General features: G+C 42.7%; 1 protein-coding gene across 1 annotated transcript in view; it reads right to left on the reverse strand.

Annotated features, from left to right (window-relative positions):
- Positions 1 to 27216, reverse strand: part of RAB43 (RAB43, member RAS oncogene family) — a 96400-nt gene that overhangs the window by 22218 nt on the left and 46966 nt on the right. Inside the window, exon 2 of the mRNA XM_063426948.1 lies at positions 7542 to 7725. Coding sequence (XP_063283018.1) covers positions 7542 to 7725 — 184 coding nt within the window. The remainder of the gene's footprint in view (positions 1 to 7541; positions 7726 to 27216) is intronic.

A 27216-nucleotide genomic window follows, 5' to 3' on the forward strand; every position in this document is an offset into this window, starting at 1 on the left:
GGGAGCTAGATCTTGAAAGAGGGTAATCTCGTTACCGGCATATCTAATGGGCCCCTCTCGGCTCTTTTTCATCAACGCCTCCTTGGTGCGGTAGTATAGGAAACGGACGACGACATCCCTCGGGGAGTTGGCGTCGTTCCTCTGGCCCCTAAAGGCCCTGTGAGCCCTCTCCATGTGCCACTGATCGTCTGGCAATTGTGGAAGGAGCGGTTTCAAGACGGTGAACAGGAGCCCCTGTAAATCCTCACCAGCGCTCTCAGGTAGGCCCCGCAGGCGGACATTATTTCTCCGGGACCGGTTGGCTAGATCTTCAAAGGCAAGGTCCATCGCCACCAGCTGGGTCGCCATGCCATTGAGCCTGTCGACAACCGCGTTGTGGGCCTGAGTCGAGGCCTCCATGCGGTCTTCCAGTTTCGCGGTACGCTCTCCCAAGGCCCCAATCTCGGCCTGGAGGACCGCTGTGGATTTGGCGATTTCGCCTGCCAGGAACGTTTTCACCTCGGCCAGTGTAGCCAGTATAGTGTCCCGGTCGTCGGGGGAGGCCTCCCTGTCCGCACGAGGTGATGCCTGAGGGGTCGCTCCGGCGCCATCTTGGGGCCCCGACCGGCTCTGTTTCTGTGCCGACATGAGGTCTAGGACTGATCCGCCCGATTCCGTGCCCCGTCTTTGCTGTCTTTTAGGGGGGGGCCTCTTCTCCATGTCAGCAGGTATCTTGGGGTAACCAAAAGTCGGGTAAGGTCGCTGATTTTAGCTATTTTGGGCGCGTTTCGCCGGGAGCTCTAGTGAGACACGTCTAGTCTCATCGACGGTCAGACCACGCCCCCGGAAATTAGCTTTGTAACAGGGGCCCGCGGAGTGCAGTGCGGGGCCCCTGACTAACTGCATGCAGGCTGGGGAGATTGTTTAACTCCCCAGCCCAGCTATTACTTTACTGCATGGCAGGCAGGCGGGCGGGCCCCCCAGAGCCTCGGGCCCTCGGTCCATGACCGATTTGCCCGAGTGCTCAGTCCGCCCCTGCTGCCCAGGATCTTATATATGCTACAAGTATTTCCCATAACAATACCAAAGGCATGGTTCAGCGCATCACGCAAAATATTCACGACCTTCATCTGGTCCCACAAAAGCCCTCGATTAGCAGAGGGCGGAGTCAACAGCCAACGCGAACAGACGCATGTCAGCACAGCTCCGCCAAAATAAGCCTTAAAAAAGCGATATACTCACCCTAAAAGCTCAGTTTCCAACCCCCACTACGATACCGCAGGATGGGGAAGAAAGCCAAACACCAGGGAACCGTAAAACCAGCTGGGGCGACGCGACCTCGGCCTCCTCCGAGGAACAAGCAATGGACGAGTTGGATGAATTCCCGGGATTTGGGGGCTTACGTCAGGCCTCCTCCGATGAGGACAACGAGTTACCCTCCACGAAGGGAGACATTAAAGCCCTCCTCCGCAACCTCCGCATGCTATTTGCCGCAGATGTAGCCACTCTGCGTGAGGAAATACAAACTGTGGAGGGGAGAGTCAAGACCATGGAGGGACACTCAGAAGACCTAACAGCCCGATGCATACAGCTAGAAGCCCAAAACACTGAGCTGCAGCGTAACCAGTCTCATCTTACCTGCCGCCTCGACGCGATAGAAGACCGGCACAGGAGCAGAAATTTAAAAATCCGGGGAATCCCGGAGACAGTGACCCCGAATGACCTACCGCACTACTCCAGGAGACTGCTCACCTCCCTACTCACATCACACCAAGCAAATCTGGCTGTGATCGACGAGACCTACCGCATCCCGAGGGCCGCCACAGCCCCGACAGACACCCCAAGGGATGTCATACTACAACTACAGACACGGGCAGCACAACTAGCCCTTATGACAGCTGTGAGAGGAAAACCTACCTTCCTTTTTGAAAACTCCACCTTGTCTTTCTACCGGGATTTGTCTAGGCCCACGGTGCTCTGGAGAAGCCAATTCAAACCTCTGACTTCCGCGCTCCGACAACACTCCATCCCATACAGATGGACATTTCCCAGAAACCTGGTCATCTCCCATGGAGGAGCCACAACCCGCTTGACGGAAGCAGCAGAGATGGACTCGGTGATGATAGCTCTTGGATTGACGGCACACCCAGCGCCAACTACCCAAGCCGCAAGACAGCAGCCCCCCCACGTCTGGGACATGACCAAAGTACGACCGTTCCAGCCGATTGGGACTCCCGCTTCACCCTCTACCGCATTCAAGGTGCAGAGGGTTAGCCGCCAACCGACGGGCACCTGAGCCATGGAGGTGCACACAGAGGAACAGGCTACCAGAACTGTCCGACTACACTGCTGAGTTTATATTTTATTTTTGATGCAATTTTCTTATTATGTTATGCTCCGTTGCTTGTGTTAACAGCCCAGTTATAGCATGTTACATTACATTTCACTCCCCTAAGCCTTAGCTCTCTGTCCTGGTAACAATTGCTAACTGACAGGAATAGGCTCCACCCCTTTATTATTGCTCACCGGCAGCTCCTCAACTTTCTGCGGGCAACGATCTCAGTGTAATCCTGCACATTAAGTTCCCGAGCATTGGCCACCCAGAGGCACCACGCAGACGACAGTTGATTCATAGGTCTAGCTGTCAGTCAGAGCTTGAATGCGTTACCCCTCCAATTAGCTAAACATCTCCGCACAACACTATAATGGCCAGACCACCTGGGCTTTTTTATAGGCGAGCCACTCAATACAAAATTATGGCAGTACACGCAATATCACCCCACTGAAAGTCTCATCCTCATACTAAGCTATACCTATATACCTCCAACTCAGGGTATACACAGATGACAAATTGGCAGGCCAGGGAGTACCGATGAGGGTTGCTTACCTCACATGATCAGGGACCACATACTTCGAGACACGATTATGTACAACACAGAGTGATATCATACAGACTCCTCCTGACTTAGTGAGTTCAATTTAACATGTCCGTCTCATGACAATCTAGCTGGAGCTAGTACTACCTAAGCGGTTTAACTCTCACACAGCCGATTAAAGGCTCACCCAGACTACACGTACGACCCATCGATGCATCATGTCTGACACTTAGCACATCCCATCTTCCAAGAGAGATACGCTAAGCGCATTGCGAGCAATCCTCCTACACAGCCTGAAATCTAGTCCAAGCGGCTATACCTAATAACCTAATACCGCATAGACGAACGTATTCTCCCCACAAGGACTGGCATGTGCCTCATATTCTTAGATCGTTTAAACGCCTGCCATACACCCTGCATATCTAGGGCACACACAAACGTCTACATGGTTCCCACACCTTTACGACCGAAGCATCACTGAGCTACTCATGTTTATACTCTACCTTAAATTATACTTATTACTTTACAATTTATAGTTTGAAGTCGCATGGAAACACTCTTTTGTTTAAACTGAACGAAAACCTAAAATGCTACAATTTTATTATCTGTAACCAAAAATGTGCATGACAATCGTTTTCCATGACATGTAAAACAAATGTTTAATCAAGCACCCATATGTCGCTGTTGTGGCACATCGAGGCTTATGGTAACCTTCTTGCACACCAAAAATAAAGAATTAAAAAAAAAAGCCCTCGATTAGCATATACATTCCTTACAAGACCGAAAGAAGGAGGAGGCCGCGGCCTATCTGAAATAGACAGATACTATAAAGCAGTTCACCTGACTAGAATTTATGATTGGTCATGTACCCACACCACAAAACAATGGGTGACCATCGAGGACACGTTCTTCAGAGCACCCATTTACACAATCCCATGGCACAAAACAGGACAAACACTACTGATAAAATGCCCACACCCAACAATCACACCCAACCTGCGCATTTGTGCGACCCTCAAACCAAACAAACAAATCTCCCCCTACCCATCCCCACTCTACCCGATCTCACATAATCTGCTCTTTCAACCGGGGGTAGATGGCAAGGCGCTGAAACCCTTCCAAACAAAAGCATACCTTACGCTGGGAGACTTATTAGAGGAGACTGGGGAACAGCAGGTCAAACCCCTACATAATCTCATTGAATCACCAAATGCGATACAAATGTTCCAATACAACCAACTAACGCACTTCATAAACTCAGGACCACTAACACAGGGAAAAAAAAAAAACACAAACAGCATTGGAACAACACTGCTCCAACCAGGACCTAAAAACAAAACACATTTCACTAATGTACATTACTATTCAAGCAGCACACACTCACCAACGTTTACCACAACATGGGAAAGAGAACTACAGCTGGAGATATCCAGTTATAAATGGAAACAGATCTTCAGACAAATACACAAAACCTCTAGAAACACTATAGGTCAGTAAAGCAACTATAAAAGGATAGCCAGATGGCACTATTCACCATCGAAGCTGCATCATCTCTTCCCCACAACAGTAGATAGATGCTGGAGATGCCAGCAAACCAACAGCACAACTACACACGTATGGTGGACATGTCCGGAGGTCCGCAAATACTGGACGCGAATCTCGGGTGAATTATACAAGATTCTCCAGATAAACATTCCGTTACACCCAGACACGTACTTATTTCTCCCTCCACCCCCGGGAATGCAAAAACACGAAAAAACACTTCTAATTCACCTCATCACAGCAGCAAACCAACTTATCCCGGCCCTTTGGAAACAGCCCCACACACCAACCACACGAGAATGGATACAAAAGGTAGAAACTATTAGAAACCTAGAAGAGACATGCTAGTCCCTAACACATCAATATCACATGTACACATTTATATGGGACCCATGGGTCCAATACCTACGAAACAATCCTAACTGATAACCATACCGCGAAGTTCACAATGTTCACAGACTATACAACACATAAGTTTGACCAAAGTATCTACACAGCGCTTAAATGTACAATGCACAGATGAAAATGTTTGTAACATTGATATTCTGGTTGGTTAGTCCACTATGTCTAAGAAACGTAACTGTACCATTATTTTTTTTTTATATAAATTCTTTATTTTGAAAGATTTTTGTTTTATGGGGTGGGGGTACAGAAAAGAAAATTGGGAAGTAGTTTGTGGTACAATGTTTACATAGCATACATTTACTGTTGTAGCAGTCGTTCACCAGAAGTGTAGGTGCTAGTCCAACAGTCTTAGTTACTACAGTTGTTCATTGCTGGTATACCCTTACTATTTTCTTAATATTGTTCGAACATTTCCCTGTTGCTATAACATTTTCTATCCAAATTGCGTGATAGGTTTCCGTAACGGTATTAGGGTGGGGGTACAGAGATAGAGGGGATGATTGGGAACATGGTTTTTGAAACAAGGTTACAGTTTGAACTTAAACATTAAGAAGCATTTAGTGTAATATATTGTAACTCTATGATCTGCTTGGTCGTTTGTGAACGTGCTAGGTCCAAGTGTTTTTGTGGAGGAGCGTATCCGCTCTGATGCTCTGGTTGTGAATAGGTTCATGGTGTGTGTTGTCTAGTAGTTACTTGTCTATTTGTGTGATTGATGAGTTGTACTCAATCTTGGTTCCTATTGTTCCCATTTAGGGGTTTGAGGGGGGAGAATGAGAATGGGGGTGGGCCGAGGGTGTGGGAAGTGGGGTAGGGTAGTCAGAGAGGTTGGATAGTCCTTGTTTTAGGTAAGTGAGCCCAGTGGACTGTGGTCTGTGTTAGTCGAGTTTGTGGGCTCTTAGTGAGGGTTTCTTCCCTGTCGGATTCAGTGGTTTTGTGTGGGTTATGATGGTCTTTGTCCAACTGTGTGTGTGTCAAGTAATGTGGGTGTAACTCTGTCTCTTGGAGTCCCTAGATGCATAGTCTCGTATTTTCTCTGTACTGTGGTACTTTTTCTGGAGAGTTAAGGTGGTTGTTGTGAGCTTTTGGGTTGTGTGGTGTAAGTGAACTTGAGTAAGGTAGGTTGGGTGTGGTGTGAGTGTGGTGTGTGCAAGTGAGAAGGTGAGGGGTGTGGTGTGGGGTGGAGGGAGGGGCGGTGTGTTGTGGGTTATAGGTAGGGAGGGGGGTCTTGTAGTATTCAGGGCTGTGCGCCTTAGGTGGGCTCACCCGCCTGGTCTGTCACTCAACTGTACCATTATTAAAGCTTTAATAAAAAAATTAAAAAAAGGAACAAAAAAACCCCCAAACAAATGAAAAAAAGCTCATCACTTTATCTTGATCTTCTCAAAGAGACTATACCCTTCTTCCAGTCTAAATATATGTGTCCTTGTGCCCTATGTATAGTCATGTTTATCGATGGATTTCCAGATACTAGTTTGTAATGACCCCAAATCTTTCTCTATAATACTATCATAGCCCCTCCGAGTTTCTGTTTTTATATGCTAAAGAGATTTACATTTGTTAAAGGGACACTGTAGGTACCCCACCACTTCAGTTAATTGAAGTGGTCTGAGTGCAATGTCCCTTTTGCACTTAGTGCTGCAATGTAAATACCTCCATACCTGCCCTTAGTGGACAGGGAGCCATCTGCTGGATTCTAAAACCAGTTTGACTACTTACAATGTTAAAGGAGGGTTCCAGGGCACATCTTGCACCATAACCACTACATATCACTGTTGTGGTTATGGTTCTTGGAGTGTTCTTTTAAAGTTTGTAATGTATCTATTTTGCGTGACAATGTTTATGTGCGCTCCTCTGGCACTTGTTTAGGGATTACCAAACAGGGAACAAGGTGATTGTGCGCACACAGTGGTTAAAAACCTCACAGCTGGTAATGGGACCCTATATAATATGAAAGCTAAAAATATCGTAGTATTGATCTACGTATCTATTACGTGTGATATTGCACTTGGGTGATTTATTTACTACACTGGATTTTAGTTACATCGCCATTGATTCTTAAAAGTTTATAGTTATTGTGCATCTAGTGTTTATGTCCATTGATATTTTGATTTACAAAGATCTTTACAATTGAAAGCTTTACTCCATTCTTTATGTTCCTGGGCAGTATATGAAAAGCGTCCCCCTGTACTATGTAAAAAAGTCATATGATGCTGCACGTTTTCCCATCTAGTTAATCACTTCGTTCTCTCCTCTATTGTATGTGTGTGCATATATATATTCTCTCTCTCTAGCTATATCTCTGTCTCAAGGTAACACTTTTCATGCACAGATCAACAATATAACAATCTGTAATGGGTGAATAAAATGGGTGCATTAAAAATAAATAAAATATATAAACGTTTACCACAGGCCAATTTATTATGTGTCTAAGAAAATATGGTAGAATTTTCATTCCTAGGTAAGACAGAAATCAGTTATCTATTAATATTCTCAGCTTTTAAATATTCCATTTAAAAAAAAAAAAAAAAAATTTAACTGCTGTAAAAAAATAAAATAAAATCTACCAAAACCAGAACATTTATTAAAATGTAATTCCTGGATAAAAGAATTGGCATTGTTTATAGCGGAAGAATCTGAAAATGAATTGTTTTAATTAATTTGCATAGATTTTTATGTCAAATCTGGGAGCAACTGGGACATTCTGATAAAAAAAAAAAGAAGTTATTATGATCTTACCAATGAGCAACTGTACAATGTTGGACCCAGCATATTTCTGCACGTCTTCTATCCAGTGGGGAACTGAAGCAAAGCTCTTCTTCTTTGTTATGTCATAAGCAATTATGGCTCCATTTGCACTTCTGTAGTAACTTTGCGTGATGGTGCGAAATCTTTCCTGCCCTGCTGTGTCCCAGATCTGTAACTGGAAAATTAATCATACACAAAATTCATTATCAATGTGGAACAAAATCAGACGCAATCTTTTTGGTGCCTGCAAGGTTACATTTTATAAATCATTTTTTCTAGTTTGGAAAGTGCGTTGAACAGGACTTTATGTTTTCTTTTGGATCAACAGCAGAAACCGATGTGAGAAAGGCTGAACTTGATGGACACGTCTCTTTTCAGCCTATGTATCTTCAAGTAACTAAGTAAAATGAACCAAAAACAAAACAACTTAAAAAATCATGGCATTATGAACCACTCAAGATACCCAATAGCAAGCCGCTTAGAGGACCAGTCACTCCAAGTATACATGTCAAAGTACAATATACAGAACCTTTGCCTGTTTTGTAAATTATTATTAGCAATAATATAGCGCCAACTTATTGCACAGTGCTTTACAAAATGAATGTCCTTGAAACCTACTTGGTATATAAGCCCCACTACACAGCCTACAATAAATAATTATAAAATCTTGAGTGTGTTCTATCTGCAAAGCGGATCCACAATTTACCCTAATCTACATATTTACTTAATATCTCACCCGTATGCACCCAGAGATTGCGTTTGTTATCTCAACCAACACAGCAATCTTAATGTTGTAATATTCACTGCACTTACCCTTAAAGGGACACTATAGTCACCTGAACAACTTTAGCTTAATGAAGTTTTGGTGTATAGAACATGCCCCTGCAGCCTCACTGCTCAATCCTCTGCAATTTAGGAGTTAAATCCCTTTGTTTATGAACCCTAGTCACACCTCCCTGCATGTGACTTGCACAGCCTTCCATAAACACTTCCTGTAAAGAGAGCCCTATTTAGGCTTTCTTTATTGCAAGTTCTGTTTAATTAAGATTTTCTTATCCCCTGCTATGTTAATAGCTTGCTAGACCCTGCAAGAGCCTCCTGTATGTGATTAAAGTTTAATTTAGAGATTGAGATACAATTATTTAAGGTAAATTACATCTGTTTGAAAGTGAAACCAGTTTTTTTTCATGCAGGCTCTGTCAATCATAGCCAGGGGAGGTGTGGCTAGGGCTTCATAAACAGAAACAAAGTGATTTAACTCCTAAATGACAGTGAATTGAGCAGCGAAATTGCAGGAGAATGATCTATACACCAAAACTGCTTTATTTAGCTAAAATAATTCAGGTGACTATAGTGTTCCTTTAATGCTGAGAATCTTATGCTGGTATCCGAGAATCTGTATTACTTTACACCATTAAACCGGTTTCTTTATATTTATTTCACCCATGTATCCCCTGTTTGAAGGATTACTTCCTGAAGCCAGGTGTACCCGCATGTTCATATTTACTACCTAATGACTAATATATACATAAGGCAGTAATTTAAACGCATGATGTATTAACGCGACACAAAAAAAAAGTCTAAAAAGTAACTTTTTCTTTGTTAATTTATAAATTTCACAAAAATAAATTATTAAAACATGAACAGAATTTACATATGAAAACAGCAAGATCCGGAATAGGTATATTGTTCCTGAGTCAATTTGTTTCAATGTTTACATATCCCATTAGTGAAATTGCATATTAAACAATAAAAACAACAAATGAGCCAATAATACTGTCACATTTTTTTGAGTCTTCAAATCTGCTGAACCCCTTTTATTATATATAAACTTAGAGCTAATTTTATTATCGTATCTTAATTACTCAACAAATAAGTCCAGGGCATGTTTTCATGTAAAACTGAACCAAAAGAGGGAGAGACCATTTATAGTCACTGAAGTCAACAGGAGGAATGAGGCAAGGCCCATGTTCAAAAAGCAGGTTTTTCTATATATTTATTGTTTAAATTGAACAAGATATAAAAGTATGTTCACCTGAGACAAATGAAAATGTATTCTTGGCAAGCTAGTGTACGGGGAAGACCAGCTTACCAATTCTGTACATTTTTTTTAAAACATTTTTTTAAAATAGCCCTTATTTTTGATATCCTATATCAAGTGTCTTAATATTTTTTTATTCTAGGGACCCAATTTTTAGTTCTTTATTTATACAACTGGGTTGCTATCACACAGTTCAGAATAGTGACACATACAGTTGTCCATCCCACTGTGTGGTAAAGAAAGAACATCAACAACGTCAATCAAAAATTACCTACATCAGCTGGTTAATTGGAATAATATAACTGCAGTTTATTACGTAATCCAAGTTTGTGGGTTTATTATACAACACCAATTGTAATAACAAGCTGAAATATTTGATTCGATATGGGTACTGGCTATAAATATTGATGTAGAATTATTAAAAACCTGTATTGAACCTGTGTTGAATTTTTGCACTAACTCCATTTTAACCCACATTACCTGACAGATCCTCCATTTTAAACTACCGTATATACTCGAGTATAAGCCGACCCGAATATAAGCCGAGGCCCCTAATTTTACCCCAAAAAACTGGGAAAACTTATTGACTCGAGTATAAGACTAGGGTGGGAAATGCAGCAGCTACTGGTACATTTCTAAATAAAATTAGATCCTAAAAAAATTATATTAACTGAATATTTATTTACAGTGTGTGTATATAATGAATGCAGTGTGTATATGAATGCAGTGTGTGTGTATGCAGTGTGTGTATAATGAATGGAGTGCAGAGTGTGCATATGAGTGCAGTGTGTGTGTATGAGTGCAGTGTGTGTATAATGAATGCAGTGCAGTGTGTGTATGAATGCAGTGCAGTGTGTGTATGAGTGCAGTGTGTGTGTATGAGTGCAGTGTGTGTGTATGAGTGCAGTGTGTGTGTATGAGTGCAGTGTGTGTGTATGAGTGCAGTGTGTGTGAGTGAGTGCAGTGTGTGTGAGTGAGTGCAGTGTGTGTGAGTGCAGTGTGTGTGAGTGCAGTGTGTGTGAGTGTATGAATGCAGTGTGTATATAATGAATGCAGTGCAGTGTGTGTATGAGTGCAGTGTGTGTGTATGAGTGCAGTGTGTATGCAGTGTGTGTATAATGAATGCAGTGCAGTGTGTGTATATGAGTGCAGTGTGTATGTATGAGTGCAGTGTGTTTAGAATGAATGCAGTGTGTTTAGAATGAATGCAGTGCAGTGTGTGTATGAATGCAGTGTGTATGTGTGAGTGCAGAGTGTGTGTGTAGTGTGTGTGTGTGTGAGTGCAGAGCATTGGTGGGGGTGGGCATTTTATTAATTAATTATTATTTTAATATTTTTTTTAATGTTATTATTTTTTTTTAGGTAACAATTTTTTTTCTTTTATTATTATTTGTATTATTTTTTTTATGTTATTATTTTAATATATTTTTTTTTCTTATTATTTGTTTTCTTATTAATATTTTTATTTTTTCGTTCCCCCTCCCTGCTTGTTAGCTGGCCTGGGAGGGGGGCTCTCACTCCCTGGTGGTCCAGTGGATGGGCTGTAGGAGGGGGCTGTCAGGAAGCTGTAACTTACCTTCACCGCAGCTCCTGTCAGCTCCCTTCTCTCTTCTCCGGTGCGTGCAGCTCCCAGGTCAGCTCCCTCTGCAACTCTCGCGGCCGCGCGGAGCGTTGCCACGGTAACCCGTGGCAACGCTCTGACCCCGCGGCTCTCGCGAGAGTTGCAGAGGGAGCTGACCTGGGAGCTGCACGCACCGGAGAAGAGAGAAGGGAGCTGACAGGAGCTGCGGTGAAGGTAAGTTACAGCTTCCTGACAGCCCCCGGTCCATGTCTGTATTATGGCAATGAAAATTGCCATAATACAGACAACTGACTCGAGTATAAGACGAGTGAGTGTTTTTCAGCACAAAAAATGTGCTGAAAAACTCGTCTTATACTCGAGTATATACGGTACATTACATGACAGAATTTCCCAGCAACATTTAGTGTAATGAATAGAGACTGTATTTTCTATAAAGACATAGCTGACTCCGGAATTATTGAATCTCCTGTAACATGCAACAAAGTATAACCAAGGCCAGAGCCAAGGCCATGTGAAGCAGGCCTAATGAAATGTTCTATTCATAAAAGAACCCTGCACCTGACCACGAGTCTGACATCACTAACTGCCCAAAATGACGCTCAAGCCCCCCTTCCCACTGAGTAAGCCTCATGCTGGGAGAGATGGCGCTTGAGCCATCTGTCCACACCCGTGTCCAGAACAATACCACCTCCCGGTGGGAGGACACCTAGCTAACCACTTAGTTCTTGATCCAATTAATAATATTGATGGGTGGACACTGACATAGTCACTTAACATTTAATCCAATTAATGATGTTTATTCACTGATATCTGATATTCAATGATGATGTCATTTTTCTCTTATAAGGGCTTGCAAGCCTGTTTTTTGCCAGATGCCATTAAATTTTCTGAAGTGCTTTTAACCTGAACTCCATGTGTCAGTGTGAACTTACTTTTGCGTATACGCAATTTAATCATCTCAGATTTGGACAGGAACAGATAGACATTTAAACATATTTGTTTATTTCTAAATTAATCTATATCAATTTGGCGCATCCAACGTGAGGCTTGGGTTATGACCTATCTGGCAGCCGTCCAAGAAGACCTGGGTAGGTGAATCCCAGGGGAAAGATGGAGATTGATCACCTCTAAATACACGGTGGAGACTGACTGCAGCAGCCCGGTATGTTTCTTTCCCCTTTGAGATTTATCTATTCAAGTGTCTGTGACTGCTGCCAAGAGGACATCAAAGACAGGTAATATCTTGCCCAGAGAGCCTATACCTTATTTGTTAATACTTGTTTACCTGCATTTAGTCTATCTGTTGCCTGGGTGTGTTTGTATTGGCCTGTTTTAGCTTAAGTGCCCGGGTAGAGTGTTTATCTGTGAAAGAGGGTGTTGGATCTGTGGAGGTTGTGTAGACTCATAGCTTCCTGGGGGTCCTTCTGGTGTCACTTTGATAGCCTAGCTAGCCTCATTGTGCACATAGTTCTGCTTGCAGAGAGGTGGTACTCTCCAGCTTCGAGCGCTGAGGCTGGTGGCATTCCAATTGTTATTTGTGGTGCGTGGATTCGGGCAGGCATTGCTGTCTCCATCACCACGGGGTAGTGAGACTTATGAGTGGGTTCATAGGGGCGCTACGGGGGTGAGGATAGAGGTGGCCACACTTAGTGGACTGCTGTAACGAGGGAGGCATATGGATTTCGGACCGGTGTTAGCGGTTATCCTTGGCCGCTGGTAGTGAAACTTACGAAAGTTGTTCTCCGAGCGGGGACACTACGAGGTTGAGGGAGGTGACTTTGGTCACATGAGTAAAGGAAAGGGATTACTGTTCATTTTATTTGAACTGTGATGCATGCACTGTATTTCAATTGTATTGTTGTTTTTGTTTAAATTGGGAGTCATTCAAACTCCTGTGTCTGTCTCTAAAATTCCACTTTACTTTTACCTTTTCTATACTTCCTGTGTTATTTACACTATCCACTCCTATTTCTCTTGTGAGAGAAGTGATTGGTCACACACTTCTCACCCCGCTCCAATCCGTGACTACCACCTCGGGTAGGCGGATTTAGTGACTGGTCTACGTTTTGGGAAGACGCACTTGAGGGGGACCCACCCTTCTTGAGTGGCAGTCGAGCATTGTAGACGTTCTGTTTCATTTTTCTTTCCCTATATCTGGGACGCCTGTATAGGGGGATATGGGACAGGAATTGAGTAAGCCCGGTAAGGGCTGGCTAGCTTGTGATTTAGTTGAAGATAGAGAGGGAGAAGAGATGGTTAAAGGAGTTGAAAAGATTGCTAAAGTGTGTAAAATTGCTGTGCCTTCATGTGGTAGATTGCAGCCAGAAAGCTGGCGTAGATTGTTGACAGAGAAGCAAGCAAGCTTACAGATAATGATTTGCTTCATACAAGCAGAATCCTGGTACAGAGTAGCAAAAGCTATTCAGCAGGAAGGTTGGGTTGAGGAAGAACTAGATCACAAAGGGTTAAGAATGTATGTATATTATAATAATTGTGTTACTGGGAGGCTCTCCCAGCCAGAGCCCTGTCATGGCGTCCAGGAGGTGACCACTCCCATCATCCCGTCAGTAATGACCGAAATGTAGCTGACCACGGTCACCATCCCCATCCAATCTTAAATGCCGTGGTTTTTTTTTGTATTTTTGTGTCAGCCATTAGATGGCAGAAGGCCACCCTGGTAGAGGGTGGGAGTTTTGTATTGAGTTTCACTGAGAGTATTACTAAATGTTGTGTTTTTGTGTCTCTTTACTTTTGCAATAATTGTAATGCAACTATCCTTCTGTTTTGTTACTGTCCTTCCAGCAGTGACATGGTTAAACCTTATGCCTGTAAATTCTCTTGCCTGTCTCACTCTTCCCCTTTCCCCCCCCCTCCTTCTCTCTCTCTCTCTGGCTTCTGGCCGGGGGGGTGGGCATGCTTGTTTCTCTCCTCTCTTGCCCCCCCCCTCTCCCCCTCCTGCTTCTGGTCTCCGTGTGCGGAGGTTCGGGGGGGGGGGGGGGAGGGGGGTTGCATGCTTGCAAATTCAGATTTGTTTCTTCCGTAGAGTTATTCAGAAACTACTGATAAGACTTAGCAATGGAATTTTTGCTAGAAAATATTCTAATTGTGTATTTTGCTACTTGCATAGGAGTGATGTGTCGTATAGGAGGTTTCTAGGTTTTGTGTGTTGTTGTTGTTGTTGCCATTTGTGTGACGCCAGCAGGTTCCGTGGCGTTGTATATGTATTTGGACGTGTTGGGTGATTGATGGCTGGTGAGTGGTGGGGGAGGTTAGTTGCATCCCGTGAGTTTATTTTTGCACCATGTTATTTCAAAGCTTCACGGGCTGTCAAATGTATAATGTTTTCATTTGTCTTATTTAATCCGTCAAGTCTGTCCATAGTTTAGTATTTCATTTTGCCGAACAGAATGTTGCTTCTCTGATTTATTTTTATTAAGCTATAATTTAGTGTAAAGCTGAAATGCCCTAAAAGAAAATGGCCCCTAGAACAAAAGAAGGTTGTCCTTAGTACCCACGCCTCCTCCTGCCCTCACCATATCAGTGAGGTCATATCCGCCCATATATCGTGTCATGCTCATCCTATCTTAAGACATGCTGTTTTCCTTAAATTCCCGCATATTATGAACAAGAAAGTTACAATTACTATAATAATCCTGCTATTAGATTCCCTATATCAGGAAAGTGTCTGTGACAAGTGATGGTTAATATGTAGATAGAATGTATATATGTGTGTATCAATTCACGTGCAAGTAACAAGTGTGTTTTAACTTTGTGTACAAAAATTGATAACATGCTGGAAGAAGGGTTATCTTAAAGAATATTTACTAAAAGAAATTTCTAATAAACAATGATTTCTTGAACAAATGGTGATACAATTAAGGATTGGTTTCAAAATGTTTTGATCTAATTGAAAAGTAACCAGTTGCCATTATAAGCATAACTATTAACAAATGGATAAGGTGGGAGTGTGTTCTAATCTGTCTTTATTGGATAGTATTTGCCTCCAAGATTAAGGACTGACTAACATAATTTTTGTTGTAAGCCCAGATATTTTATTGTTGCATATGCATAGAAGTTGAGACTTTGGGCATTATAGTGTATTGATTCTAGATCTGTTACTAGCAGCAAGTGCTTGGCCTTATGCCTATCCCACGCATGCTTAAACATTTTTACCGTGTTAACCTCTACCACTCCAGTTGGAAGGCTATTCCATGCATCCACTACCCTCTCAGTAATGTAATACTTCCTGATATTATTTTTAAACCTTTGTCCCTCTATTTTTAAGACTATGTCCTCTTGTTGTGGTAGTTTTCCTTCTTTTAAATATAGTCTCCACTTTTACTGTGTTGATTCCCTTTATGTATTTAAAATGCTTTTATCATATTTCCCCTCTCGTCTTTTCACCAAACTATACCTGTTAAGATCCTTTAACCTTTCCTGGTGAATTTTATCCTGCAATCCATGAACCAGTTTAGTAGCCCTTCTTTGAACTCTCTCTAAGGTATCCATATCCTTCTGAAGATATGGTCTCCAGTACTGTATCCAGTACTCTAAGTGAGGTCTCACCAGTGTTCTGTACAATGGCATGAGCATTTCCCTCTTCCTACTGCTAATACCTCTCCCTATGCAACCAAGCACTCTGATAGCATTTCCTGCTGCTCTATTACATTGTACATTGTCATTAACAGCCAGAAACTGGAAAACAAGAAAGATGAATTAATGTATAGCTGTTTACAATGCTTAACAATATCTCCATTATTTTTTTTTATTTATTTCGCAGAATACAATGTTATTTGTCTATTTTGTATGTTTGAAAAAAAAAATAGTAATAATACATTATCAGTGAAGAGTAGAATAAGTTTTATCCCATTTGCGAGACATAAAATTGTGATAATGTATATTTGTGATATAAGTAAGAATTACATTTTAAGATGTTAGATATAAATTAATAAAATAAAGAACGAGAGTCAGGGATAGCGTCTGTCTCCACGGGCACAAGTCTGGTGTGGGAGAAGAAGTGGGCTAGCCACTGCGGGGCACCCACGGAGTGAAACGTTCAAGGCCTGTGCAGACAAGATGAGCATGTTAGCCTTTTATTATTTTTCTCTAGGGAAAGCACAGGGCCAGTTAATAGTTGTTGTACATGGGCTATTTGCAGCCTCCATTGCATTTCTACTTAGTTCTGATTTCTGATGTATCCTCCACTGCTACATCACCTGTCTGCTCCCTTACCTGCCCACCCCTGCCTACTCCTCCTCCTACTCCTCCCTCTACTCCACCTTTTCCTCCTACTCCTCCGTCTACTTCACCCTCTCCTCCTTCTACTCCACCTTCTCCTCCTCTTACTCATTCCTACTCCTCCTACTCCTCCCTCTACTCCACCTTCTCCTCCTCTTACTCCCCTCCTCTACTCCACCTTTTCCTCCTACTCCTCCCTCTACTTCACATTCTCCTCCTCCACCTTCTCCTCCTACTTCTCTCTCCTCCTCCTTCTTCCTGCTCTTACTCCTCCCTCCTCTTTCTACTCCTCCCTCTACTTCACTTTCTCCTCCTACTCCTCCCTCTACTCCACCTTCTCCTCTCTCCTCCTACTTCTCCTCCTACTCCTCCCTCTACTCCACCTTCTCCTCCTCCTACTCCTGCTCCTACTCTTTCCTGCGCTTACTCCTCCCTCCTCTTTCTACTCCTCCCTCTGTGGTGACATTCTGTCATCAAACTAGCATGGTGACCAGGGGTCATGTGATCAAGTTCATGTAGATCTTTCTTACAGGGGGATAAGCTTTACTTTGATAGGGTAATTGATATGGTAATTTACAAGTCAGGAAAGAGATAGCCACTTGAGGTATTTGAGGTAAATATTATGAAGTAAAGGTGCCTATGTTAAATTGTTATATGGTTGGGAATTATCATTGTGCTGAAGTTACAGTCAGGTATTTTCCAGTTCCCATCTCTTCCTTTCAGTCATTCTGTTTATTTGTAACTCCATCCTCCTCCCCCCTACTGCACTTAAACAAAGGCAAAAGGGTGGTTTTGTGTTTTGGAATAATAAAAATACCTGGGAGAGGCTAAAAAGGACAGATAATCACAATTGGGGAGAAAAACAGAGAAACAACAGGAACAGTTATTGGGAGAATAATTGGAGAAGGAACCATAGATGGGATGAGCATCAGACCAATAGACGGGACTGGGATAATTGGAGGAATAAAGAAGGGAATAGAGACTACTGGGACCTAAAGAGACAGACTGAAAGATTGGAGGCAGATGTGAAAGCACTGAGGGAACAGATGAGAGAGGAGGAAAAGATTGTTCAATTGGGGGGTCCCAGCAATCAATAACTCTCATAATTTTTGTATCTCTCTACATCTGTATGTATGTTTGTTTTTCTTTTGTTTTGATTCTTTCTCTGAGTTTTCCAGTCTCCCATATAGCTATACATTTCTAATGATGAGATCTAGTGTTCCGACAGAGCAAGGCAAAGCTGCATTAGGATGATGATGTGTGTCAACAGAAGATTGTGGTGGATCCTTGTTACAGGATGGATAAGTATAAGCTGTATCACAGTAGGGATGGGAGACAGGCAATGCGGGCAGAAGATACTCCAAATAAGGGAGTCAGTTTAAAAAGATTAGTCTACATTTTAATAATCCTTCTATTCTTCCAAGGTGTCCGGAACAACGGCGGCAGTGGTTTAGGCAAAGCAGGGAGTCAGGAAAAACTGGACATATTTGCAGCCCTTCTGGGAGGAGTCGGAACTGGATTAAGAATATGGAATTCCGCAAATATCACATCCAGTCCTACACACTCTACAAACTCTGCCACTAGTACATTGCACATACATACATATTTAAAACACACACACACACACACATTCACCTACATTTCTGTTGTTTTTTTTGTGTGACAAATTTGTATAAAATGTGAATTGACAGCCATAGGAAAGTACAGGAGAACTTATGTCGCTGAGGGAACTATTCCGGAGGGATGGTGGGTTGAATTTCTCCTGTATAGCAGGTTTTTGCTCCCACTAGGTTCTCTTGTACTAGAGGGATAACTAGATAACGGAGCAACATAGATGAAGAAAAAGTGGGGGAATGTGGGGTGATGCAACCCCTATTTGACTGTTTTCTTTTACCTTACTCATCTCACTCACACTAATTCCTGTGCTCCCCTTTCCTACTTCAGATCTCATAGTTTACATAGATAAGAGGGATATATTATTATTTTTAAATGTGCTCAACATAAGAGAAGAAAAAGTGAGGGAATGTGGTGACATTCTGTCATCAAACTAGCATGGTGACCAGGGGTCATGTGATCAAGTTCATGTAGATCTTTCTTACAGGGGGATAAGCTATACTTTGATATGGTAATTGATATGGTAATTTACAAGTCAGGAAAGAGATAGCCACTCCCCCCTCTATCCTCATTCCTCTCTGTTCCTTCTTGGCTGTGCTACTAAGCAGATGTGCAGAAGCCATGTGCTATCTTGGTGAACCATGTTATACTCTATTGCTTCCTTTTCTTCCTTGGTGAATGTGATGTTGGACTTGCAGCAGTGAGCCATTACTAGATGTGAAGGCCTAACCGTGGGTGAGATCAAACGTGTGGGGAAAGGGATTACTATATAGATAGATAGATTTAAAAGGGTTGTTGCTCCGTGGGTCTGGGCTGTGTGTTTGTGATATATTTATAGTATTGTGTTGTGGCCTTCTAAATAAATACCTTTTAATGTAGACGAACCTTGTGTAATATTTATATTAATTTGGTGATACACCACACCTTTTACTCCACCTTCTCCTCCTACTCCTCCTACTCCACTTTCTCCTCCTTCTACTCTTCCCTCCTCCTCCTACTCCTCTCTCTACTCCACCTTGTCTTCTTCCCCTCCTCCTACTCCTCCTCCTACTCCACCTTCTCCTCTTCCTACCTCTCCTGTCCTTCCTACTCTACCTTCTTCCCCTCTCGCTCTATCCACTACTCATTCCTCCATCTCCCCACTACCGTATCTATATCCTTTATATGCTTCCTCCCTTCTTATTCCTTACCAATTTCCTCCGCTCATAGACAACTCTGCCTCTACCTGACAACATTATATTTTGAAGAAAAGTTGCTCTGGCCACTCTTCAGCCACTTCCCAGGGGGGAATACCACACCAACGAAAAATTATTCAGACTGGTGGAGGTGCACTTCATCATGAAAGACCTGTTTTGGGCACTCTCAAGGAAATAGTGCGGTCCTGACCCAGATTCCCATGGAAGTAAGACACCTGTATCATCACTGGGAGGTGGCTGTCCCTCATGTTTTCTTCACTAAGTCCCCAGAAATCTCATGAAAGGAACCTGACTCATTAGAACAAAAACATGAAACACTAACAATCAATTTACAGCTCTCTACAGAGGGGGGCCAGCAAGAGAACTGTAAATAGAAAGATAAATACCCCCCAATCTCACACAGAAATAGGTGAGGAAACCTCTTCTACTGCTCCTCATGGTTGCTTTGAACAGATGAAAGAAGAAACAAGACACCTCTCAACAGAGCATGCAGTAGCTTTACCAGATCCTGACTCCACTCTGTTTGCGGATAAAGAGGAAAGGTACCATACTGGATTTGCTGTTGCTACAGAAGATCAGGTACGTCAAGCATCTTCACTTTCCTCACCCACATCTGCTCAAGACGCTGAATTGACAGCCTTCTCAGTGGCATGGAAAATGCCTGAAGGAAGACATGCCAATATCTACACTCAAGATATGCCCTGGGTGCAGCACATTATTTTGGATCAATCTGGAAGATAAGAAGCACCACTCAGCTGACCAAGCTGCCAACCAAGCCACAAGTGCACCAAGGGAAGTGGACAGAAGGGTGTCCGCTGAAGAAACTTCTATACTCACCATGTAGATCCTACCCACAGATCTCAAGCTTCTGAAAGAATGAGAAGCAGCTGCTGACCCTGAAGAAATACAAAACTGGAAAAACAGAAAGGGGCAACCCTTGAAGACGGGCTGTACTCCAACACTCTCAAGTTCTGTTTACCCAAAAAACATGTACTGCACAGTGGGCCCATGGATTTTTTTTTATACCTATCCGAGACCCTCATGAACTCTTTGATCCCTAAATACTCTGGAGCACCTAGCTAACTCTCACTATCCCTTTCAAGAATCCAAGTGACTATATCCAGGTGCCAAAGAGCTGCTGGGTCAAATATGCACTAGTTATAATAGACATTTTGTCAGGATGGCCAGAAGCCTAGCCGGTCATCAATGTGACAACCAAGACCATATACCCAATAGTGCATTGTGAAAGTTGCAGAGATCACTCAGTGGATTCATTGTTCCAGATTCAAGACTCTCTCTCTCTGCAACATGGGAAGTAACATTTGTTGATTTTGACAAACCTTTGACTCTAAAGGAAAAATGACTTGTTAGAAAACAAAAAGATATCAACAAGTAGGTGGTTGATGGCCATAATAATGCCTGACCACCTGCCATCGATGGAAAGCCGAGGACCCCAAAAGGAGTCCTCGTGAAGCTAAAGAGATCCAAACGCCAAGCTTCCTCAGGATTATTTGCCCATCCTGAGTTTGTGGTGATATTAATATTGACTAAATGATCCGAGTCCACCTACACTGATGTAGCATGGGACAGGTTTGATACTATGATGAATAAGCAAATGTGCCCTAGCCAAGGTTATTATGTCCATACACATAATACATGACAAGGTACTCTTGACACACCACATTCATGCTTCAGAACACAAAGAGGAGCACCTCTCTAAAGGGAAGTTTGACACATATATATTGATGCCATAGGTGTGCCAAGGGGGGGGGGTACCAGATGGTGTTACAGTATATAAAGGTAACTACACTTGTTATGCTAATTATGATGGAATTGGTAAATTCTTGGGTAACTTCTCTAAAGGATATTGTGCCACCTACAGAAATGTCTCCATGAACTTGTTGCAATTCCATACTAGGTCATTGGGGGACATAGTCACTTAACATTTAATCCAATTAATGATGTTTATTCACTGATATCTGATATTCAATGATGATGTCATTTTTCTCTTATAAGGGCTTGCAAGCCTGTTTTTTGCCAGATGCCATTACATTTTCTGAAGTGCTTTTAACCTGAACTCCATGTGTCAGTGTGAACTTACTTCTGCGTATACGCAATTTAATCATCTCAGATTTGGACAGGAACAGATAGACATTTAAACATATTTGTTTATTTCTAAATTAATCTATATCAATATAACCAAACAATGCACTCTATGATGGCCTATAGTTTTAAACAAACGTAAAATAAACAAGCCAGCGAATGAGTAGAATAGCAGGAACAACCAGGTTGTAAAGCACATTGACCTCTCAAAACCGCTAACCTTGTCTTCCCATGGGGACTATGTTTTCCGAAATTATGAGAGACTCTCATACCATGGCTGTCTATTCATCCATATTTCTATTATCTATAATTTTAGCTCTAACCTCTGGCTTGAGCCAACAAGCTCCCTCAGCTCTCCTGGCTGCCAGCGTAATTTTGTCATAGACAGCGGGGCATAACATTAATGGGCTGGGAGAGTTTAAAGGACAAGTGGTTCGCTAAGCATCCATTGTGATAAACATTTAATTTGGTGCCAGAATGGAGTTATCATGGGAAAATAAAATAAAAAGTATTCCTGCACTCACGCTTAAAGTATCCCTTAAAGATCGGGTGCTAGCATGCCATGGCTAGTTTTATGTATCCTTTCAAACTAGGCAGGAGCACTCCCTTGTTAAAAGTCCAAAATGTATTAGAACATCTTTAAAAAGCGATCAACATTTCAGTCCTGCATAGAGGACTTTCATCAGGATCAAAGACAAACACATTAGAAACAATCATTACTTATATACACAAAGATATCAACATAATTTATTTACCCCCAGGTGAAAAGCTGTGTGAAACCGGCGTCCTGCTGTTCCCAATGCGCATGCGCGAATAGGCTCCGCCCCCAAAATGACGTCCTTGTGTATTGACGTCTGAACCGTCTCCATGGCGACGCGAATAGCTACATGCTCGCCATGGAGACAAGATAAACACAGGGGGAAACGAGCAGTGCATATAATACCTGTGTTGGATCAAAAACGGAATTAGTATGATCCAGTGGATGAATAGTGTGTTGTGGGATTGTGGCATAAGTGCTGTGGTTATATAAGTAGTGTAGATAAGGTTCCACTATAATATTGCTGAAAGAGCAATATTATGCACCACCAGCTCTTTCAGCAATATTATAGTGGCACCTTATCTACACTACTTATATAACCACAGCACTTATGCCACAATCCCACAACTGTCATGTTACACGATATTGTTTTATTATAATGTACTGTTTCTTTAATGTTCATTTTAAGTTTGTCTCTTGGGCCACTCCATAGTTTGCATGCTGTTTCAGGTACTCCCCTGCCCCTCTCCTGTTCTAGTGTTTTCTATGCTGTACTGTGACTTGTGATATCTCTCCTAACCTGTATGGAAGAATCATTCTTTTACCTGTTGTAACTGCACATTCTACAGATCATATGACGAATAAACATCGCCAGATCTTCTTTCATGTGAGTTGTGACTGAGTAAACTATCTGGGAAGGTGATTTGGTATGGATAATCTCATTAAGGCAATGAGCACCATGTGCTCCTGAAAATCACATTCATAGCCTTTGCAGCCGTTCCAGAATAGTAAAAGAACGTATCCAGCAGCTTGTACAGAGATTGCTGTGTCACAGGACAGATCATAGTGAAGTGTAACTGTGTGTATTGTATGAGAGGTCTGCATACAACCCCAGCACAGCTTGTTACAGCCCCACACAGTATACAGACACACTTCACTGCTACAGCCAAGCCTGTGTACCTCAGGCCATCATGAGTGGAAAAGGCTCAGTATGTGATGAAACACCACAGCATGCACCACATGGAGAAAGCCAGGATGAGGACCCAGAGCATTGGCTAAACGCTCTGTGAAACCCACTTGGAAGGTTAAAGAGAACTATGAATCCATGAGAACTGAACTATCAACCAGCTTGAAGCAGATTTGGGTTAAAATCCTCACCCAAGTTGATGTGATTTCATGTCCCAGCCATGAGGTACTGCAACTAGAGGGCGCCATAAAGCATCTCTATGCTTAATATGAACGTTCCATTCAGAGATGCTTTATGGCGCCCTCTAGTTGCAGTACCTCATGGCTGGGACTACAAGCAATAAATATAAAACTATTCTGCAAAACATTAACAATGAGGAATCATTAGAGCAACTTAACAATGTCCAGCTTCTTAACATGGAAAGAGAAAGCTTTATCCTGCTAACTAAAGCAAAGGCAGAAGCAAAATTAACGCTGCCACAGGACACTGTATCTCACAGATCCGTGTCCACCAGACATTCTAAAAGTTACTCTAGATCCCGAAGTTCAAGGCACTCAACGCTTAGTGAACAGCTTAGAAATGCCCGTGCCGAAGCAGAGGCTAGCAAAGTACAGGCTGCATATGCTAAAAAGAGAGCAGACATGGAGGCTGAAGCTGCAGCAATGCAAGCCGAAGCAAAAGCAATGGAAGCTGAGGCAGCAGCACGTCAAAGGGCAGCAATTGAAGCTTTAAAGGAACAGAGCAACTACGAGGCAGCTGCAGCAAAACTAAAGATTTTGGAACAAGCTATCGGTGCAGAGGAAAATGCTAGTGAAAGGGGTCAGCATCAAGGCAGATATGGAAGATCCTTTCGAACGCACTAAGAACTATGTTCTAAACCACAGCAGTGAACAACTCAATTGCCTCCATTCTTCACGACAACGCAAGGACTTCACCACACCACCAGGCAAAAGCTGTTCCAGCATCTTCCTACATGCAAACCCACCCCAGTGCAGCGCCTGACTGTCATTCTGATTCTGCATAAGTCACAGAATTGCACACCAATCTACAAGCAAGTCACCAACCTCCTGCTAATATAACCGATTATGTCCTATCCACAAGAAGCCACATCCCCTCAAAAAATGTATCGGCTTTAGGAAGAAGCCCCTACAAAAACGAAAGGAACTCCTAAAGACCTTTGGGGTTTGTTATAGATGCTGTGCCTCCACTGATCACTTTGCCAAGGAATGTAAAATCCCTATCAAGTTCATAGAGTGCGGTTCCAAGGACCACGTGCAAGGTCTCTATCCACTTGAGTCCAATCCTTCACTACCTGCAAATCTTTCTCTCAGGCCAAATCACGACGGGAAAAGTACAGATCAAGTGCTTAATTCCACCATGATATTTTCTTCATGCACAGAAGTCTGTGGGGAAGACCACCATGACAAGTGCTAAAATATGCCTAGTGAATGTTCACCACAAGGATCAACCAGAAAGGACTTTAAAGGTGTATGCTATTTTAGATGATCAAAGCAATCGATCACTTGCCCGATCCGAACTGTTTGATCTATTTTGCATAAGAGGAGAGGTTCACCCTTACACCCTAAGCACTTGTAGTGGCACTACCAAGGCCTTTGGAAGAAGGGCCCATGGACTTATGGTGTCCTCCCTAGGAGATAACCTACAATTACCCTTACCTACACTTGTAGAGTGCAACCAGATACCAGCCAACAAAGAAGAAATACCTACACCAGAAGTTGCCTTCTACCACCCTCACCTTAAGTCAATAGCAAGTGAAATCCCACCACTTGACAAAGATGCTAAAATCATCCTTCTGCTGGGAAGATATATTCTAAGGGTCCACAAGGTGCACAGGCAGGTCAGCGGACCCCCAGATGCTCCATTTGCCCAGTACCTGGACTTAGGCAGGGTCATCATAGGTAATGTCTGTAAAGGCAAAATGAAAAGGCCTACTAACATTTCTTCATTCAAGACAAATGTATTGCCAAATGGTTGTAATACTCACTTTGAGCCATGCCCACATCACTATTGGGTAAAGGAGAAGGAGAAACTAGCTGCAAGTTGCAACATGGCAACACAAACCTTTCCCGCACATACGATGACAGTTTTGGCTCTACAGTTTTCAATGCAAGCAGTGAAGACAACATGTTAGCTCCTTCAGTAGAAGACAAAGAATTCCTAAAAGTAATGGACAACGAGTTCTTTCAGGAAGATTCCAATAGTTGGGTAGCACCCCTACCCTTTCACCTCGCGAGAGAGAAGCTACCGAACAATCTACATCAAGCCATTAAAAGATTCTCCTCCTTAAAGTGTACCTTAAGCAGGAAACCAGAGATGGAAAGACATTTTGTGGACTTCATTCAGAATATCTTTGATAGAGGTCATGCCGAACCCGCACCTCCACTGAAAGGAGAAGAATGCTGGTACCTCCCTTCCTTCGGTGTGTATCACCCACGAAAGCCAGACCAAATCAGAGTTGTCTTTGACTCCAGTGCCCAACATGAAGGCATCTCACAAGGCCCATCTTGAACAACAGCCTGATTGGAGTCCTAATTCGCTTTAGACAAGAACCTGTAGCAGTGATGGCTGACATTCAACAAATGTTCCACTGCTTCATCGTCAAGGAAGACAACAGAAACTACCTCAGCAAAGACAATGACATCAACAAAGAGGTAATTGATTAGCGAATGAGGGTGCACGTCTTTGGGAACAGCCCTTCCCCAGCTGTAGCAATCTATGGACTAAGAAAGACAGCCCAGCTTGGAGAAGCAGAGTATGGATCCGACGCTTGTCAATTTGTCGAAAGAAACTTTTACGTAGACGCCGGGCTCAAATCCTTTCCTACTGCTAAAGAAGCAATTGATCTTCTTACCAGAACAAAGGAGATGCTATCCGTAGCAAACTTGAGACTCCACAAGATTATATCCAACAGCCAAGAGCTAATGAATGCATTTCACTCTGAGGACTATGCTGCCAGCGTGAAAGACCTTGACCTTAGGTTGGACACGCCTCCTTTGCAGAGAAGTCTAGGTCTGGTGTGGAACATCAAAGAAGACACATTCACATTTCAAATGTCAACCTGTGACAAACCTTTTACGAAGAGCGGAGTCTTGTCCATAGTGAATAGCATCTACGACCCACTGGCATTTATAGCCCCAGTCACAACCCAAGGTAAGTTGCCTTTAAGACAGCTTACTACCGATAACATAGATTGGGACACTCCGTCACCTATTGAGAAACAACAAAGATGGGAGAAATGGAAAGGTTCTCTGAAGCCACTAGAACAGCTCCAAATTCCACGTTGCTATGCCCTAGTCTCCATTTCAGCCACTAACCAGAGGGAAATCCATATTTTCTCAGACGCATCAGTTGAAGCTATAGCTGCAGTGGCCTATTTGAAGACCTCAAAGGTTAACGGAGTCATACATTGCAATTTTGTTCTAGGCAAGGCTTACACCAAAACCTGTGCATACCATACCCAGACTTGAACTTTGTGCAGCCGTGCTAGCAGTTAAAGATAGAGAAGTCTGTCACAATGAGTGGCCTATGGGTCTTGTAACAATCGTAATGCCCAGCGATGATGGAAAGGTTCGCAAGGTTAAGATTAAGAAAACCAAAGGAGGTTCAGCTCGGACTTTCTCACTACCAATCACAGAATTGGTACTTCTTCTCCCAAGCGAGCGACTTATGCAAGAGTACCAGACTGTACGGTACTATGGGCGGGGAGAATGCCGCTATAACTGTTAACTATGCAACTGTTAAAGCTCCACGGCTATAAACTGTAGACTTCAGGATTCTAGCCATCTGTTACTGGACTTCATATTTTATTGTTCATTTACTGCATACCTTCTTTGTTTTGCAGGTATCTCGTATTTATGGTCTACACTCCAGTATTATTTCCAATGTTTCCTTCACTTACAGGGTTCAAGTTGGACTTTTAGACACACACACACAATATATATATATATACTTTGAAATCTAAAGATTTCAGGCGGGGAGTGTCATGTTACACGATATTGTTTTATTATAATGTACTGTTTCTTTAATGTTCATTTTAAGTTTGTCTCTTGGGCCACTCCATAGTTTGCATGCTGTTTCAGGTACTCCCCTGCCCCTCTCCTGTTCTAGTGTGTTGTATGTGTCAGGGCTCCGCGGGCAGCGGTGAGGG

Source organism: Pelobates fuscus, chromosome 7 (genome assembly GCF_036172605.1).
Source record: "Pelobates fuscus isolate aPelFus1 chromosome 7, aPelFus1.pri, whole genome shotgun sequence".
In the NCBI taxonomy this organism is placed as follows: domain Eukaryota; kingdom Metazoa; phylum Chordata; class Amphibia; order Anura; family Pelobatidae; genus Pelobates; species Pelobates fuscus.